The following is a 20,212-nucleotide window of genomic DNA, read 5'->3' as shown; positions in this document are numbered from 1 at the left end:
ATTAACGCATATAAGTCAGTAATGTTTCTCTAAGTTAGAAATGAAAGAAGTGAAGAGACACTCAAGAAAATGTTACCATTTTCAATAGCAAGTAAAAAAATCAAGTACCTAGGAATAAACTTAACCAAAGATGTAAAAGACCTATACAAAGGAAACTACATAACTCTACTAAAAGAAATAGAAAGGGACCTTAAAAGATGGAAAAATATTCCATATTCATGGATAGGAAGGCTGAATGTCATTAAGATGTCAATTCTACCCAAACTCATCTACAGATTCAATGCCATCCCAATCAAAATTCCAACAACCTACTTTGCAGACTTGGAAAAGCTAGTTATCAAATTTATTTGGAAAGGGAAGATGCCTCGAATTGCTAAAAACACTCTAAAAAAGAAAAATGAAGTGGAGGACTTACACTCCCTGACTTTGAAGCTTACTATAAAGCCACAGTAGTCAAAACAGCATGGTACTGGCACAAAGATAGATGTATCAATCAATGGAATCGAACTGAGAATTCAGAGACAGACCCCCAGAACTACGGCCGACTGATCTTTGATAAGGCCCCCAAAGCCACTAAACTGGGACATAACAGTCTTTTCAACAAATGGGGCTGGGAGAGTTGGATATCCATATTCAAAAGAATGGAAAAGGACCCCTATCTCACACCCTACACAAAAATTAACTCAAAGTGGATCAAAGATCTCAATATAAAAGACAGTACTATAAAACTCCTAGAAGATAATGTAGGGAAACATCTTCAAGACCTTGTATTAGGAGGTCAGTCCCTAGACCTTACACCCAAAGCACAAGCAACAAAGGAAAAAATAGATAAATGGGAACTCCTCAGGCTTAGAAGTTTCTGTACCTCAAAGGAATTTGTCAAAAAGGTGAAGAGGCAGCCAACACAATGGCAAAAAATTTTTGGAAACCATGTATCTGACTGATATCTTGCATATATAAAGAAATTCTACAACTCAATGACAATAGTACAGACAGCCCAATTATAAAATGGGCAAAAGATATGAAGAGACAGTTCTCTGAAGGGGAAATAGAAATGGCCAAGAAACACATGAGAAAATGTTCAGCTTCATTAGCTATTAGAGAGATGCAAATTAAGACCACAACAAGATAGCATCTCACACCAATTAGAATGGCTGCCATTAAAACAAACAGGGAACTACAAATGCTGGAAGACAGTCTGGCATTTCCTTAGAAAACTAGATATAGAGTTACCCTTCGATCCAGCGATTGCACTTCTCAGTATATACCCGGAAGATCGGAAAGCAGTGACACGAACAGATATCTGCACGCCAATGTTCATAGCAGCATTATTCACAATTGTCAAGAGATGGAAACAACCCAAATGTCCTTCAACAGATGAGTGGATAAATAAAGTGTGGTATATACACACAATGGAATACTATGTAGCAGTAAGAAGGAACTATGTCGTGAAACATATGACAACTTGGATGAACCTTGAAGATATAATGCTGAGCAAAATAAGCCAGGCACAAAAAGAGAAATATTACATGATACCACTAACGTGAACATTGCTGTGAGAGAATGCAGGGGTGTTGAGCTTCCCCACCTCAATGGCTGCTGAAGTGCTCACAGACATTAGGGACTGGTGGTTTGACGGGCTGAGCCCTCAATCACGGGACTTGCCCTTTGGAAACCTGTTACTGCAAAGGAGAGGCTAGGCCTGCTTATAATTGTGCCTAAGTGTCTCCTCATGAATGCCTCTTTGTTGCTCAGATGTGGCCCTCTCTTTCTAGCTAAGCCAACTTGGCAGATGAAATCACTGCTTTCCCCTCTACGTGGAATCTGACACCTAGGGGTGTAAATACCCCTGGGAACGTGGAATATGACTCCCGGGGAGGAATCTGGACCCAGCATCGCGGGACGGAGAACATCTTCTTGACCAAAAGGGGGACGTGAAAGGAAATGAAATAAGTTTCAGTGGCTGAGAGATTCCAAAAGGAGCCAAGAGGTCACTCTGGTGGGCACTCTTACGCACAATATAGATAACCCTTTTTAGGTTCTAATGACTTGGAATAGGTAGCAGTAAATACCTGAAACTATCAAACTACAACCCAGAACCCATGAATCTTGAAGACGACTGTATTAAAATGTAGCTTATGAGGGATGACAATGTGATTGGGAAAGCCATGGGGATCACACTCCCCTTTGTCCAGTGTATGGATGGATGCAGAAAAATGGGGGCAAAAAAAAAAAAAAAGAAAAGGCACCCAGTGTTCTTTTTTACTTTAATTGTTCTTTTTCACTTTAATTTTTATTCTTATTATTTTTATGTGTGTGGTAATGAAAATGTTCAAAAATTAATTTTGGTGATGAACGCACAGCTATATAATAGTACTGTGAACAACAGATTGTATGCTTTGCATGACTGCATGGTATGTATGGTAAGTGAATATATCTCAATAAAGCTGAATTTTAAAAAAATTCTGCTCAAAAGAAAAAAAAAACATATTATGACAAAAGAAAATGGAATAATATATTTAAGATACTTATGGACAGAAAATTTAAGCCAAGGATTTTGTATCCAGCCAAACCGACTTTCAAGTAAAAAGGCAGCAAATTGTCATTAACAGGTAAAAATTCGGAGTACTGTTCCAAAGGAAGGGAATGAGCTTCAGGAACAAATAACCAGAGATAAATCAACATATAGACCGGTGGTGGGCATTAACATATTTATGTGTAGAACCAAGACTAATTAAGTGACATAAGGGAGTAATATGCTAGTATGTAACGTCTATACACTCTGACAATGTAGACATAGTAAACATGTTCATTTACTTTTTTTAATGGGGAGAAAACAAGGAGAGTATATATATACAAAAAAACCTTTTAAACTGTTTTCAACAATCATGTTGGTGGCAGTGCAGTGTTAATCAGAGCCTGCTGGATTGTAATGTGGATAAAGCAAATGAAATATTATTGGATATTCAATCACCCGTGGTATTCTTACAGACCAGAATTTCTTATAGGGAAAAAGGAGAAACAAATGTAAAACAGAAGAGTTAAGTAAATTCCTGTAGTCCTGAATTTGATTATTCACATGACCTTGTGTGTTATCTTATTTTGTAGACATATGTATGTTTATTTATTATCTCTGCCCATTGAGAAGGCCTAGAACAATGACTGATTGCAACAATGAGCATCCTTGGTGCCCAAATTGTACTCTCAAAATACCATTTCCATAAGGAGCAAACAGGGCTTCCAGGAAAAACTATTTATTCCAAATTTGAGGTGGAAAATGTATAACATGGGCCAGGAAAACCCTGCCATATCAGATAGATGACAACAAAACTATTGAATACTAATAGATTGTGTTTAAAGGACTTGGGAGCCAACCTAAAGAACCTTCCATTGGCAAAAGAAGGGAAAATCTGAGGATCAGTAAGGATAAAAATAATGGCAATGAACTGAAATATAGCAAGTATGCTTACGTCCATGTGTCCTTACGATTTAAAAAAAAAAAAACTAATTGGTTACCTTCAAGGATGATAAGGAAACCAAGCCTATTTTTAAAACTGGCAAATAAAGGAAAAGACTCAAGCATTTATCCTCCCCTTTTCTATTCAAACTGCTCCTGTGGGTACCCAAATAGCAATCTGTCTACATAAAAGCATTCTGGCAAATAAATGAAGAAATTATAGGATTGGGATATCACAATTGTGCACCTTCTTGCGATTAAGGATCTAAGCCTATAACATCAAGGGCTGATAATACAAAAAGAGACAATCAAACCTTACGTGTCTTTTGATGAAGAATACAACACCATCTATAAAGTAGTCTTCACGAGAAATTCAGAGTCTGATTAAGCCTCCAGATTAAACTACCAATTTGCAAAAACCACACAGGACAGAGGAAAATGTTATACACCACCATGAGAACAGAATTAGAAAAATCTCAACTGAGAGAACTTTGTAAAACAAATGTTTCTTCACCATAAAGTGCAAGGGGAACGAGTATGGAGAAGGAATCCACAGATTAAAAAACATTCTAAAGAATATAAAACATGTAAGGCTAAGCATGGATACATGCTTGTGTAATAAAACCACTTTAAACAGGTAAGGAGGTGGTTACCCCAACAGTTCGGATGGCGGTTCCTGTAAGAGGTGGGCAGGAAGGGCTGGGCAAGGGCAGTGGATATGGAGGGCCTGGGGTGCCCACGTGGCTTAGTCGCCATAATTCACTGAGCTGGGTGTTTGTTTTATGTTGTTATGTTATTGTAAAAACAAAAACATTTTTTAAAAAAATACCACTTCTAAAATGATACATATCAATGTATTAACATTTTTTTACTGTGTGTGAGGAGATGGTTTTATTACCTTTGCTTTGCATAATTAATTTCCTGATTTTCTACTGCTATTTGTATATTGTTTTTGTATAAGAAAATAATTTTAATTGTAAAAAGTATTGCTGATACTAGAATGTGTAACTGTTAGAAACTCTTCCTCTACTTTCATAAGGCACAAGACAACCATCCACCTGGTAGCTACACTTCGTGTGCATGTATGATCAAGGAATATTCTGTTCTGGCCCTAGTAGGGAGGCGAGTAGTAAACTATGGATGGGTAAAAGTAACATATCTGAGAAGACCAATAAACAATTTACTAATAATTAGATTTAAATGGTATAGTTTATGGAGCAGGAGGTTGATGCTTAAAGACATACATATTTGGACAATTTGTCTTATAGGGCTTTTTTGCTGCTGTTCTTGTTCAGTTTCCTTAAATAGTACCCTTTAAAAATTATTTTTAATTTAGTTCTATATTCTTACTTTTTCCTCCATAAAAATGATTTTGATCCAACAAATTGTTAGAATAGAATAGGGTATAAAAATAGATCCAAATATATATGGGAATTTAATACATGATAAAAGATGTAGAAGAGCATTCTAATCTGCCACCATGTATATACATGTTTTCATATGCACAGAAAATCACAGAAAGAAATTATGAGAAACGGATGAAAAGTGGTGAAGAGCTGGGGGGACTCGTGGCAGGAGTGGGAAGAAAGTGTTTTACCTGATCTTTGAATTTATACTGTACATGCTTTAAGCATTCTAGAAAATGAATTAAATTTCAAGCATTATTGTGATCACCTGTATAACTGATGTCATTAAGTCCTCAGTAAAGTGGGATTCCATTGCCTGGACCAAGCATGTGGGAAAGCAGAAGCTGAGTCTACGCTTCAGCCTCCCCAGAACTTAAGATGTGAGGCAGAGGTTCGATGGATCCAAAGGGCTCACTTAGGGACAGTCAACTCACCTGGCTCTCCAACTGGATCAGGGGCCACACCGACTAGTTTACCATACTTGTCTCCTCTTGACTTCAGATCAAAGTAGACATTGCCTGTTTTTTAAAGATAATTAGGAAATTCATTATTTCTTTATTTTAAAAATCAGTACCCATATAAGCTTAATATCTAACAAGTTATTAAATTCTGAAGCTAGGATATGGCATTTGGCCTTAATTTGGTCCCTTTTATTATAGTTGAAAACCAGAATTAAATAAACAATACTATATTATAAAGGCATGCATTTGTACAAATCATGAGCATATGGATATGAAAGTGAAAACAGAAGTGTAAAATCTTTGTAAAATGTTAAGATAATGCTTTTTGAACAACAACAAAAAAGAAAGGTAAGTGTGATCATTGATATTCAAGTTTTTGGGGTTTTATGTTACACACCAATTAATAAGGAAACTATTTCGGTATCCAAGTATCTTTCAAGGCTACTTTTTATTTAGAATAAAAAGAATAGCTCAAATGGGAAATTTTGAGTTGTATATATGTTACTATACTAAAAATTAAAAAGAAAGAGGAAAACATCTCTACACTCGAAGTATCTATGTGACTGTTCTTTTTCTGAGATACACATGGTCCATTTTTTTGGACTGAGTCTAAAAGATAACCTTAGTCACCAAGAGCACTGCAGAACCAATTTTTAACCTTTTAACCTTTTGCTATTTCCAAATATAAAGTAGAAAGGAGCTGAGAAGTGAAATGCTCAGAGCTAGGACCTCTGTCAAGAAGACAGAATAACCCATGCTAATGCAGCGGCAAAGGCTGTGGTGTGTTCCTTCTCCCAAGGAAGGAAACGGTGCTAATTAAGGAAGGAAACATCACAGACCTGCATTGCCAAACCAATGTACTCATAAACCACATATAATTCACATGCTCATCATTAGGGCCCAACGATGGGTACAATTTTTGAATCTTCACAAATTTTTAGTTTCCAAACTTTTAACTGTCACACTATATTTTTTTTGTAGTTTTATTTTTTATTTTTCATTTAAATGCAGTTTTATTGAGATATATTCACATAACATACAGTCCTTCAAAGAATTGCCACATTATTTTTATTGATACAGTTACTAATTCTTATCGGTACAATCCTTACTGGGGGGCTTGGTCTTGAAGATAGTGTATGTCAAGACTAAGGAAGCTCCAATATTAGCAAACACCAACCAACAGTCCCCAAAGGCTTGTGGAATTGCTCTCCATCATTTTCCAACCCAGCACACATGAGGACCATTACAGATTCCCTCAGCCACAGCAAGTCAGTGATTCTCAAGGAAGTGGAAAAGACCCCAGCTGATTCAGGACTACCCCTGTCCTTGTCAAGTGTCCTTCCTTTTCATTCAGAATTTTTACTCAACTCAGTAACTATGTGCTAGGACTAAACTAGTAAAAAGTAGAAGAGCTACTGATGAACTGAGGAGCACTACTTTATATTAGATCAGGTGTATTATATGTAAACAGTACTCTGAAAACCCTTTAAAAGAATAAAGAAACTGTTCCCTTAAATAGAGGAAACATTTTCCCTTATCTTTGTTTATATCATCAACACGCTCAACAAATTGTTTCTTCACAAAGAGTTCAAAGATCAAATTACAGCCAAGCCTTTGTGATATTGTCACAAAGTCTGAATTAATGGAGTTTGAGTTAAGGTAAACTCATTTTAATTATCTTTGTGTTACCATTATTAAGAATTTACAGTAAAACAATGTTGTGGTTTGGAGCTGTGTATCCCAGAAAAACATGTTCTTAAACTTAATCTATTCCTGTGAGTGTGAACCCTTGTAAACAGGACCTTTTGATGAAGTTATTTCAGTTAAGGTGTGGTCCAGGTGAATCAGGATGGGTCTTAATCCTGTTACTGACAGCCTTACAGGGAAGGTCACAGAGAAAGAAAGATAGAGAGCCAAAGGAAGTAGCCAGAAATGGAAAGTGAACAGAACCTGGAAGAGAAGGGAAGAGCCGTGAGACACTGCCATATGCATTGCCATGTGACAGAAAAGCCAAGGACCAAGGGTTGCCAGCAACCAGTCCCAGAATGCCAGTCTTCAGGAAGAAAGTATCACCTTGATGATGCCTCGATTTTGGACTTCTAGCCTCAAAACGGTGAGCCAATAAATTTCCATTGTTTAAGCCAACCCATTGCATGGTATCTACTTTAGGGATGAGGAAACTAAAACCCATGATAAAACAACATTTAGTCCTAAAGTATGTTAGGATGAGAAACTCAATACAACTCATGAACATTAATCAGTTCATTTTTAAAAATGGAACCACATAGCTATATCTTATTTCAATTTACACAAGAGAAGGCAAATAATTCCTTTATTTTCTGGAGCAAACTCCAGTTTATTTACCTAAGCCCACCCCCCACCCCCGCATTTTTCTACTCATCCATCCATAAACTAGACAAAGGGAAGTGTGGTCCTTATGGCTTTCTCAATCCCATTGTCACCCCCTCATCAGCTACATTTTTATACAATTGTCTTCAAGATTCATGGGTTCTGGGTTGTAGTTTGATAGTTTCAGGTATCTACCGGCAGCTACCCCAATTCATTAGAACCTAAAAAGGGTTGTCTATATTGTACGTAAGAGTGCCCACCAGAGTGACCTCTTGGCTCCTTTTGGAATCTCTCTGCCACTGAAGCTTATTTCACTTCCTTTCATTTCCCCCTTTTGGTCAAGAAGATGTTCTCCATCCCATGATGCCGGGTCTACATTCCTCCCCGGGAGTCATATTCCACGTTGCAAGGGAGATTCACCCCCTTGGGTGTGTGATCCCACGTAGTGGGGAGGGCGGTGATTTCACCTGCCAAGTTGGCTTAGCTAGAGAGAGAGGGCCACATCTGAGCAACAAAGAGACATTCAGGAGGAGGCTCTTAGGCACAGTTATAGGGAGGCCTAGCTATCCTTTTACCTAAGCCATTTAAAAGAAGATTTGTCTTGGAAACAACATGGCAAATTAGATAAAATAAAAAACAGCAAGTAATTCCATATGCATAGGCTACTGAGCAAATTCAGTACATGATTACAGGAGTCTGGAAGATCCCTAATATTTATCTTAGGCTCTCAGGTAGAACCCCTAAAAGAAAGATGCTTATAGCCCAGTAATCCCTATAAACAGTGTCTATGATAATGCTATGATAATGCAATAAGTATTTCAATACCAGCAGAGCCCCTGTCCTGGGCTGGATACTGTAAAGCATTATTCAATAAAAGCACAGGTATTTATGGCCTAAGAATTTACAAGTTAATGGAGACCAAACATGAAACAACAAACTAAGGCAACATATAATTGGCTACCAAATGATACAATACAGCCATAAAAGGTGAGAAAGAAAGTTCACTTTCAGCTATAGTTAAAAAAGAAAACTTCATAGAAGAGATAAGTCTTCGGTTGGGGTTTGAGAGAGGGTAGGATTTGGATTTAGGAAAAATGCCTGGAAAGGAGATGGTACAGCTGAAAATAATGCTTGGTCATATAAAATAGCAAAATGCTTCTTTCTGTCCAGTAGCTTTCAGGGTAACCACTTAAAACAAATTAAACCCTACCAGAAGGAAATGATCACACATTTCCAGAATGTGAGACCTTCTATATGACAACTGACCAATTAGTCTCTTCAAAAAGTCCATAATGGGGGGAGGAGGGGTGCAGGAAGTAGGGAGACTGTTACAGAGATCAAACAGGCATAGCAACCAAATGCAATGCATGACCTTGATTAGATTCTGATTTGGGATGGTAGGGGGAACAGCCATGAAAGAAATTTTGGGAACAACTGGGTAATGGAGAGGATATTTGATGATACTAGGGAATTCTGTAAATTGTTAATTGCCTTAGGTCTGATAATGACATTGCAGTTAAGTAGAAGAATGTTTTTATTAGTCAGAAATGTATGCTGAAGTATCAAGGCGCTGAAATGTTGTGATGTCTAAAACTTACTTCCAAATGGTCCATTAAAGAATGATACATCCATACACAGAGATGAATGTCTCAAGCGCTAATCTATAACAAGGGAGTGGATCTTAATAAGTGCTGCTTTTGTCCCCAGCTTCTTGGCATGAACATTTTTAAACAAAGTTTAAGGTACACAATGAACACCTGTATACCTACCACTGAGAGTCAACAACTGATAACATTTTGCGGTATTTGCTTTCTCTAGACTAGTTCTCCAGACATTTATCTCATCCTGTGTCTTTGGGAAATAGTCTTAAAAAGAACTGAGTCAACAGTTTTGTAAAGAGGTACAGTAACTGTAGAAAAGCCCATTAACATGTTCAGTTTGGAATCACATCAAGAAAGACAATAAAATGTTTGACATGTGTTCCAATAATTCATAAATACGTGTCTAGTTTCTCAAAATCCTATCAGTATTACCCAAGGATCAGTTTTAATAATATAAACCCTACCTTTCACTGTTGAATAAGCATGCCCATTAGCAATTATTCCTTCAATGAAAGAAATTATCTGAGGTATATTTTCAGTTACCCTCAAGTACACTGTAGGTGGAAGAACCTGAAATTATAAAAGAAAGCAGAAATGACAATGTTTCCATAGTTAAAATCGTAGGTCACCCACAGATGATTTTCATTGTTCAAGCTTTTTATACTCATGGCAGGAAAAATCAACAACAAATTTTACCTTCAAGGCTACCATATCTTGTTTAAAATCTTCTTCATAGAGTCTGGCAAGAGAAGTGGGTGATACATTCATCTGTAAAAGAATGAGGTAAACATTAATAGGTCTGGAGTATTTACAACAGAACCATACAGAAGCATGATGATCCCTTTGCATCATGCTGAAAGCAAGCTGATTTCTTCCAGGGGCCCCATCTTTGCAGACAGAAGGGGCTGTGCCATGTGGTCCCACTGTGGCTTAGCCTCAGTTTGGCACTGCTCACTTATGAAAGAGGAAATTTACTTTAGTTATTAAGTGTATACCATAGCATAGCTATACAAAAAGGTTCACTGACTCTGTTTTTTGGTTAAATGAAAAAAAGGAATAAATAATGTCATGATTTCCAGTACGTAATAAAAAGCAAACAAAAAACCAAACAAAACCCTCTGCTTTTCTACGACAAGGACAAAATCAATATTCTGTATAATAACAAGAAACCTGAGTTCCTTATCTTATCCATTAACTCTCAGGAGGCAAAAGAAAACAAGACGACCCTCCCCCCCAAAAAAAGCCTAAAATCACCAAATTGCTCTTATTGATTTACCTTGCCACATTAGAAGTTTCAAATACTATGCAATTTTAGATCCAAAATCAGCAAATTGTTTTTATTTATGTTAATTTCAGTTTTCCAAATGGGTAATAACATTCCCATGAGAATTCAAATGACAGAAAGGGGTCTGTCCAGAACCCAGTTTCCCTCCCAGAAGGCAAGCACCGTTATCAGCTTTTTTCACAGGCACGAATATTTTTAAATACATGTTTGAATCCCTTCCTTTAAATCCCCAAATGTAGTACCCTACACACAGTGGACTGCACCTGGCTTCTCTCACTTAATAAATTACGGTAATTCAGGAGATCTTTCTGTGGTTGTACACACTGAGCTGCCTCATTGTTTTCATTGGCTGCATATAATCCTTTTTACAGATGCATCGTTAACCATTTACCCAGTCCTCTGTTGATGTAGGTGCTAATTGTTTGCTATTATAAACACTACTATATACACATCACCTCACACAGGTTCAAGTATATTTCGAAGCTATTATACCTCAAAGTGAAACTGCTGGGTCAAACGCTACATGCATTCATACCTTTGCTATCAAAATGCCTTCCACAGAAGTTGTACTAGTTTAAACCTGACCAGCAATGCAGAGAGAACCTGTTTGCCCAAACCCTTACCAACACAGTGTTATCAAATGTTTAGACTCTGTCAACATGACAGCTGAAAAATGCTTTCTCATTGTCATTTTCATTTCTCTAACTTTGAGTGAGTTTGAACATCTTTTCCCTTGTTTAAGAACCATTCATGATTTAAAAGAAAAAAAATCAATAGCTCCTCATGGTGTTTGTAAAAATTCTCTACATAACTCCTCGATCTTAGACTTTGACCACCTCCGCTTTCCTTAAATTCTCTCCTCCTGATTCCCAACTCTGTTTACTCCTTTAACTGCCAACATTCTTGCCCCATCTCCTCCAAGTTCATTCTACACCCACCTAATTCTTGACTCTCCTCTTCCACTCCCCCTACTGAGAACTCCTTTTATATTCAGCTCCTTCAAGAGCTTGTCCAGTCTCTTGGGCTCAACCAACACTTCCATGACTCAATGACTTTCAGATTTACATTTCTAGCTCTGATTTTGAAGATTCACAAAAGACCCCATTTTGCCAACTGCAAAGATATATCTACATAAGTTTCAGGTCCTGGTTGAGTATTTTACAGGTCAAAAACTGAACTATTTATCTTCCTTCTTAACCAACCTGCATTTTCAAATGCCATCTATGTTGTGGTGTTACTTTGTAACTATTCATTCACTTACAAAGTTGAGAGATCACTAATTTCTTTCTTTCATTTGCCTTCTAACTCCAGTCAATCAGGTCCAAGTCTTATCAGGTCTTTCTGGTCAACATTTCTTGGATTAACTTTACTTAGCAACCACCTCTGTTCATCCCATCTTCAACTCATGCCTGGATTATCCCAATAGATTTTAAACTGATATAATGACTCCTTTTCCTCCCTTCTCTCTCCTCTTAGTCTGTCCTATATGTAGATTATAGGATAGTCACTCTGAAAAATGCTTTGTTCATGTTTACTCAAAAACTTAAGAGTGGCTACCTGTCACTTATCATCCTAGAATCCAAGACCTATCACCCCAACAAGTGGTTAAGCATAATCTTTGAATTCAGAAAGCCCTGGGGGCAATTTCCAGCACAGTTATTCACTAATTATGTAGTTCTGGACAAGTTACTTCAATATCAGAACTCTTCTCATCTGTAAAATGCAGAGAATAAGTTTTACCTTGTAGGGATTCTATAAGGATTACAAATATATGCAATGCATCAAGCACAGTATTTGCCACACAGCAATACTCAGAAAACAGTGTGTAATGTTATGCCATAGCTGTATATCAATCATTTCACTACTCCCATCTCAGCCTCTCTTTAGAAATTAACAGATCTCTTCATGATGTCTGCCCCTGCCCCTCACTCGCAGCTCCTGATAAAGGGTAAAGGGATGGAATAGGAGCCCATGTTAGTATCACATAACCTGGCCACCACAGCCTCAGCTGACTGGACCAGGGTGGACACTTGACCTTAGGGAAACCAAATCACTAGGGATTTAGAAACGGGAGAGGAAGAATCAGAAGCTGAGGAGTACTTGAACTAAAATGTCAACTTTAGCGATGTCTAACTAAAATGTTAGAATTAGAGATGGGGTGATGACACCATATGCTATAACTGCAAAATCTTTATTTTCAGCCCTGATCTCACTGATCTTCAAATTTGTATATCCAAGTGCATGGAGGAATTGTTTTTGGTTTCTTTAGGTAACTCAAACTCAACCTTTCCCAAATTAAAAATTGCCTCAATCTCTCTCCACTTTAAAAACCTACTCCCTCTGCCAATATCTCGTCTCAATTAATGGCACAGCCATTCTATTACCATTGCCCCCAAGTCGTCTCTCTGCCTCTACTTATACCCCCCGACACCCAAAACCTTATACCAGTTCACACCGAAGCCAGAGTGAACTATTTACATTTGACCAAGCTAATCTGTGCTTATAATGCTCCACTAACCTACAGAGTAGAGTCATGTAACTCATCCCAGGCCCAGGACAGCAGCTCCATCTGCCAATCCCCACCTCAAATTTTCTACTGGAAAATAACAATATTGGACTGTTAGTTCCCCACACAGAACATGCACTTTCTGCTTGTATCTTTACTGCTCTTTATGTTCATCAATCTGCATAGAATGTCCTTACCAGCTTTTTTTTCTTAACTTTTTACTTTGAAATAGTTTCAAACTTACAGGACAGTTGCACAAATAATACAAACCCCATACAGAAAACAGCAGAAAAACTCTCACCTCCTTCCCCAGATACCCAGATCCACCAATTTTAACATTTTGCCACCTTGCCTGTAGCATTCTATCATCTATTTTCTGAACATTTGAGAGCAAGCAGCACACATATTCCTTGAACACATACTTCCATTTACATTTATTTCCCACAAACAAGGATATTCACTTATGTAATCAACTTAAGTACAGATATCAAGTTCAAGAATGTTAATGTTGATATACAGCTTACATTCTTATTTCAATTTTTTTATGTCCCAATAGTGCCCCTTTTTAAAAAAAAATCAGTTTTATTGATATATATTCACATATCATACAATCATCAGTGGTGTACAATCAACTGTTCACAGTACCATTGTATAATTGTGCATTCATTACCCCAATCTATTTTTTGAACATTTTCCTTACACCAGAAAGAATCAAAATAAGAATAAAAAATAAAAGTAAAAAAGAACACCCAAATCATCCCCCCTCCATTTATTATTTAGTTTTTTGTCCCCATTTTTCTACCCATCCACCCATACACTGGATAAAGGGAGTGTGATCTACAAGGTTTCACAATCACACTGTCACCCCTTATAATCTACATTGTTATACAATCGTCTTCAAGAGTCAAGGTTACTGGGTTGCAGTTTGATAGTTTCAGGTATTTACTTCTAGCTATTCCAATACCTTAAAACCTAAAAAGTGTTATCTATATAGTGCAGAAGAATGCCCACCAGAGTGACCTCTCGACTCCATTTGGAATCTCTTGGCCACTGAAACTCTATCCTGCCTCATTTTGCTCAATAATGCCCTTTTGAGCCTTTTTCTCCTCCATTCTTAGACGTATCCATCCAGTATCACGTATTGCATTTAATTGTCATTATCTCTTTAGTTTCTCTTTCTTTCTTTAATTGTGGAAACCAATATACAACATAAGTCTTCCCATCCCAATCTGTCCCAAGCATACCATTCAGTGGGATTAATTGCATTCACAATGCTGCAGTACCCTCACCGCCATCCATTATTAGAACTCTCCCTTCACCCCGAACCCTACACTCAGTTTGCAATAACTCCCTATTGTCCCTGCCCTGGTCACCTGTTCTCTACTTTCTGTCTCTATGAGCTTACATATTCTGTTTTTTTTTTCTTTGTGGTTACCATGAAGCTCAAATTAACATCCTAAATCTATAACAAACTCGTTTGTTTTGATACCAACTCAACAACTTCAATATCATAAATGAAGGACGTTCCTATACCCCTCCATCCCCTCACTTTTATGCAAATTGTCACAAATCACATATTTATACCTTATGGGTCCGAAACCATGATTTATCATTTCATTTTATGCATTTGCCTTTTAGATCCTGTAGGAAGTAAAAAGTGGAGTTACATATAAAAAGACAATAGCATTGACATTTATATTTACCCACATTGTTACCCTCAGCAGAGAACTTTATTTCTTCATGTAGTTTTAGTAAATTGTCTAGTTTAGGAAATTCCTTTCAACCTGCAACCTGCAAAACTCTCTTAAGTATCTCTTAGTCTTATAGGGCAGATCTAGTAATGATGAAGTCCCTCAGCTTTTGTTTATCTGGGAATGTTTTAATCCTTCCCTCTTTGTTTTCCTGTGAAGGTTTTTTTTTTTTTTTAATGCAATATTATTGAGATACGCTCATATACCATATAAGCCATCCAAAGTATACAATGAATGGCTCACAGTATCATCATATAGTTGTGCACTCATCGCCACAATCAATTTTCAAACATTTTCATTAATCCAAAATAAAGAAAAAATATATATAAAAAAATAAAAAAAGAACACTCAAACCATCCCATACCCTTTATCCCTCTCTATTATTTATATATTTTTGTCATTATTTTATTACTTATCTGCCCATACACTGGTTAAAGGGAGTATCAGTCACCAGGTTTTCACTATCATAGTCACACTATAAAGGCTATATAGTTATATAATTATCATCAAGAATCATGTCTTCTGGATTACCATTCAACAGATTCAGGTGTTTCCTTCTAGCTATTCTAATATACTAGAAACTAAAAAGGAATATCTATATAATGCATAAGAATAACCTCCAGACTGACCCCTTAACTATTTGAGATCTCTCAGCCACTGAAGCTTTATTTTTGTTTCATTTCTTTTCTCTCTTTGGGTCAAGAAAGCATTCTCCATTCCACAATGCCAGGGCCAGGCTCATCACTGGGGGTCCTGTCCCTTGTTGCCAGGGAGATGTACACCCCTGGAAGTCATGTCCCACATAAAGGGGAGGGCAGTGAATTTATTTTCAGGGTTGGCTGGAAGAGGCCATATCTGAGCAACAAAAGAGGTTCTCTGGGGGTGACTCTTAGGCATAATTATTAGTAGGGTTAGCTTCTTTTTTGCAGGAATAAGTTTCCTAAGGACAAGCCCCAAGATCAGGGGCTTGACTTATTAAATTGGGATTCCCTAAAGCTTGTGGGAATACCAGGCATTCCCCAGGTGAGAAAGTTTAATATTTCCACATTTTTCCCCCGTACCGCAAGGAGACTTTGCAAATACTTTATTATTTTCTGCCCAAAGTCCTCGGGGGTGCATCTCCCTCCCTCATTTTTGAAAGTCAGTTTTGTCAGATACAGAATTCTTGGTTGGCAATTATTTGCTTTCAGCACTTTAAATATGTCATTTTACTAACTTCTCACCTCTGTGGACACATGTTTTTAAAATTCACAATCGAAAGCATTCAGTTTAAGTTTTGTGTAAACTGGATAACGGCTTTTAGATATTTATAGATAATTATTAAAGTTACTAATTATAAAAAGCAAAAGAAGTGAATCTTTGAAAGCAGAAGTTTTAAAAATGTAACTATAAACTATTTAATTCCTCAGGAATTTTCTCAAGGACTTTCTCGCACTATTCCTCTAACCCCCCATGTGAAATATGAGAGAATTACCCTATTCATTTAACAAATGAGAAAATGAAACCACATATGGTCTAAATTTCCCCAACAAGAAAATGGCTTTTTGACTTCTGATTCAATGCTTTATTCACCAGTTTGTTCCATTACTTGATTGGATCACCACAAACCTCCTTGCCAAAGTGATTATTTTAGGGAGAGCCTGAGGATATTCAAGCATTCACAAGAAAGTAGCTGGGTAGGATGTGAATTGGGAGAATGTTAAAGAGGAAAGAGATAAGGACAGACATAATACAATGATGCAAACATCAGTAACTTAATAAAAAATTTTAAGATACCCAGTAAAGAAAAAAATTCACTAGGAACACCTTCTAATTAACCAGACTCTAGAAAAATGCCACATTAGAAATCAAAGGGGAAAAATTTGCTCTTAAAGTGTTATAGCTGCCAGACAGCAGCTGCATTACCTGAATACCTTGCATAATGATCTCCAAAAGGCAATGATAATATGGGCAAAATGTTACTAATTGTTGAAGCTGGCAACACAAACACGCCTTCATTACCAGATTCTCTCTACTTCATGTATGTTAAAAAACATACATAACAAAAAAACATTCAAAGAAAGCAGTGCAAAATAACAATACTAAAAGACCACATTTAGGAAAACTGTTCACTTCAAAATTCCTCCATCTGATCCAGGAAAAGGAAACCAATAGCCAATCACCCTAACTAATATACCTGAATTGTGAAAATGGGCAAAATGTTCGGAAAGGAAGGCAACTAGAAAAAGCTTCCTAACAATGTCAAAACCTGGAGAAAGTCATTACAAGAAAAGAGGTCAGGTAAAGAGCAATAGCATTTGACCAGAGTAACTTTTAGAAGACTTCCCCAATAAAAAAAGGCAAAGGTCAAGAACCCTACAAACTACCTCTGCCAGGAGGGCAGTGGTCTCCAGCTCACTCTGGGCTTCATCACTCTCCCCCACCCCCCAGCCATCTGAGAGGGTCAGGGGAAGACTCCTTCTGACTTCCCTGTCCACCTCTCACCCACTGCCCTCCCTCCAGGGAGCTGGGCTCTGCCAGGTACTATGCTCCATGTGTGGGGGCCTGTCTCTGCTTGGGCCTTTCAGTGAGAGAAAGAGGTAGTCTTTACTCCCTGCCACAAAGTACCAAAGTCATTCATATCTGGCAGTGGGGTTACTGGAAAAGGCTGAAGTCAGAAGACCTGGGTTTTCAGCCCTGCCACTTGAGGTTTAGAGAACCTGGGGACCTACTTTAACCTCTGGGTACTCTTCTCTAAATGGGGGAACAGCCAATGGACCCAGGTTGAGGGTCATCCTACAAAATAAAAGTCCTCTAATCTCCGAGACTAACAAAGACACGAAAGAAAGGGAAAGAGTGAGGAATGAAAAACTGTTACAGACCGAAGGAGGTTGATGAGACAGAACAACTAAAGACCCCAGGAAGGGGTTCTGAATCAGAAAAGAAAAAGAGACACTTTGGTACAGTTGGCAAAATTTGCATTAGGCCTGTGGACTGGATGGTTGCATTAATGCTGATTTTCTGACTGGGAGGGGTACATGGTGGCAACGCAAGAGTGTTCTTGTTTTAGAAGGGCATGCAGCAGAGTATTTAGGGAGGATGGGGCATTATGTTGGAAAAAGACTACAAAGAGAAATGATGGTGCAAACACAGTAAAGTGATCACTGGGAAATCCTGGTAAAGGGGATTCAGGAGATCTTTGTTCTGCTCTTGCAATTTTTCCGTAGGCTTAAAATTTATTTCAAAATTTAAAAATATCCTAAATAAAACAGAAGTTAAAAAAGGCACGGTTAAGGTCTGCGCTGCCTAGCACAAAGGATCACTCTGAGACTCAAATGGTAATATATATACAAAAGCACTTTTTAAGCTGCCACAAAACACAGAGATGAAAGACATCATTAGCAGAAAAATGACTACATCCAATGTCACATATTAGTGGGCCTGATACCTCCATAAAGAGGAAGTCAGTTGTTTATCTTAGAGGCTGAAGGGGGAGGGGGAAGGATTACAGATTCAAGGCAAGATACCACCACAGAGTGAGGCAATTTATTAAACTGCTTCAGTGACCAAAGTTAAATAGACCTTATTTTCCTTTACTAAGACAATGAAGATTACTCTGACTGCCTGTCACTGTTTCATTTATTAAATTGTGCTCACTGGGCTATGTATGAATAAGATACAAAAACTACTTATAAAATGCAAATAAGAAAAACTGTCATATGGGGTCAGAATACTAATCAATCAGGTTATCAATAAATGTAAATCTTCCACATTTACCTCATTGGCTCTTTTGATTATTTTATCATCCACATCTGTAATTCCCATCACCATCACTATGTTGCATCCAAAAACCTTGGTTAGGATCCTTCGAACTATATCGAATCTAACATATGAGCTGAAAGAAATTGAAAAAGAAAAAAGGTTAGGATATCTTTAAAACCGAAAGTCATCATTGTGCTATTTTTTTTAAAGTGCACCATATTTTAAGAGTCTGCTGAGTAATGACAACTGTGCAATATAATTGATAGTCAGATGGTGCTAAAAAAATAAATGAAAAGCCTTTTTCTGACTGGCCCACCATCTTCTGGTCCACACAGTTCCTCACAAGCAACTGAGAAAGGTGTTGCTTCAAGTACAGGATAAAATTTCAGCATTTTTATTCTAGAGCTCTTATTTAAATGAGTTTACATCTACTTAATTGCATAAAAATTTGCCCATAATGTATTCTCATTTGGTAGTTAAAGCACTAAAGGCTTTTACCATTCTAATTCATGTTCTAGAATAATTCTAATTTTTCACTATGACAAAAGAGATAGAAGCAAATAATTATAATAATGAATCAAGACAAGTATAATCCTATTAAAGCTGTATAAGGTTATTCCTAAGAAATGTTTACACTATTGTGGAATGTTAAAATACCAGCTTATTTACATACTACATTGGTTAACTCAGACTTCTAAAACTAAACGGGGGAGTGTTTGTATTCCATTAAAAATCTCAAAAATCTAGTTTCTTATAAAAACTACCTTAAAATTCAAGATCACCTAATCTCATGCTCAGCTCGATCACCTACAAGGCCTCTGTAAATTTGAGTTCAGAAAATCATTTTCCCTTGGAAAAAAATCCTAGCCATAGTGTTATATCACTTTAAAATTCCACAGTCACCCAGCTCCCCTGTGCCCAACCAAAAGAGTTGAGATCAAATCTTGATTCTTTGTGACAAAACTATCTCCAAAACTCCTTGACAAGATATATAACCTCTTGAAGCCTCAGTCTGCTGATTTATAAATCGGGCAAAATTCTATGAGTCCACGGGTTGAATACGATAATACTCACTGCCCGAGAAGCACTGATTCCAACTAACAGAAGCTATTAGCACCATTACATTATCATCACTATGCCCTTCATTAGCCTTGAGTTGGCAAAGATGCCACAAGAACTAAGACTTAGTGACGAGAAAAATCACCTCCTTGGCCAAGAGGAGCTCAGGTTGAGAGTTACAGCACAGCTCTGGCAGAGCTTTCAGGGGCTCTGCAAGGTCCTGGGTGACCTGAGCCCCTGGGGAGCCTGCAGCTGTGCTGCTACCAGGACACCCACACACACACCTTCAGGTACAAAACAGCCAGAGACACGAACTTAAAGAACTCAGCATCGGAATCCTCAGTCTCCTGTGGTCTACGGTAAACTATGTGACCACTGGCCAGGTCACTTCACTGTTCTAGACCTTTGCTTTAGGCTAATGTAGATGACTGCTAAGACCACTCCCAGCACTAAAGGCTTTTTACTCAAGAATCTTCCATGTTACCCCCTCTACTATGAGATAAAACCCAAACTCTTTAGGCCAGATAATGCCACACCCTCCCCAATCTGACTCCAATCACCCCTCCTACATTTCCCCTCCAATACTCCCCTATTTC

The 20,212-nt window shown here is 37.6% G+C and overlaps 1 protein-coding gene across 5 annotated transcripts in view; it reads right to left on the bottom strand.

The window, feature by feature from the left end:
* CARS2 (cysteinyl-tRNA synthetase 2, mitochondrial) overlaps positions 1 to 20,212 on the bottom strand; it is a 116,260-nt gene that overhangs the window by 88,353 nt on the left and 7,695 nt on the right. For 4 of the 5 annotated variants that reach the window (XM_037800651.1, XM_037800653.1, XM_037800654.1 and 1 more), the window contains 4 exons: positions 18,573 to 18,690; positions 9,971 to 10,042; positions 9,739 to 9,844; positions 5,298 to 5,381 (listed from right to left, as the gene is read on the bottom strand). In XM_037800651.1, the coding sequence (XP_037656579.1) occupies positions 5,298 to 5,381; positions 9,739 to 9,844; positions 9,971 to 10,042; positions 18,573 to 18,690 (380 nt within the window). Of the gene's footprint in view, positions 1 to 5,297; positions 5,382 to 9,738; positions 9,845 to 9,970; positions 10,043 to 14,649; positions 14,707 to 18,572; positions 18,691 to 20,212 lie in introns of those variants that run through there. The other variant, XM_037800655.1, reaches the window with a different exon arrangement.

Source organism: Choloepus didactylus, chromosome 12 (assembly GCF_015220235.1).
Source record: "Choloepus didactylus isolate mChoDid1 chromosome 12, mChoDid1.pri, whole genome shotgun sequence".
Lineage (NCBI taxonomy): Eukaryota > Metazoa > Chordata > Mammalia > Pilosa > Megalonychidae > Choloepus > Choloepus didactylus.
Note: the sequence above shows the minus strand (reverse complement) of the source record. Positions and strands in the feature narration are given on the sequence as shown.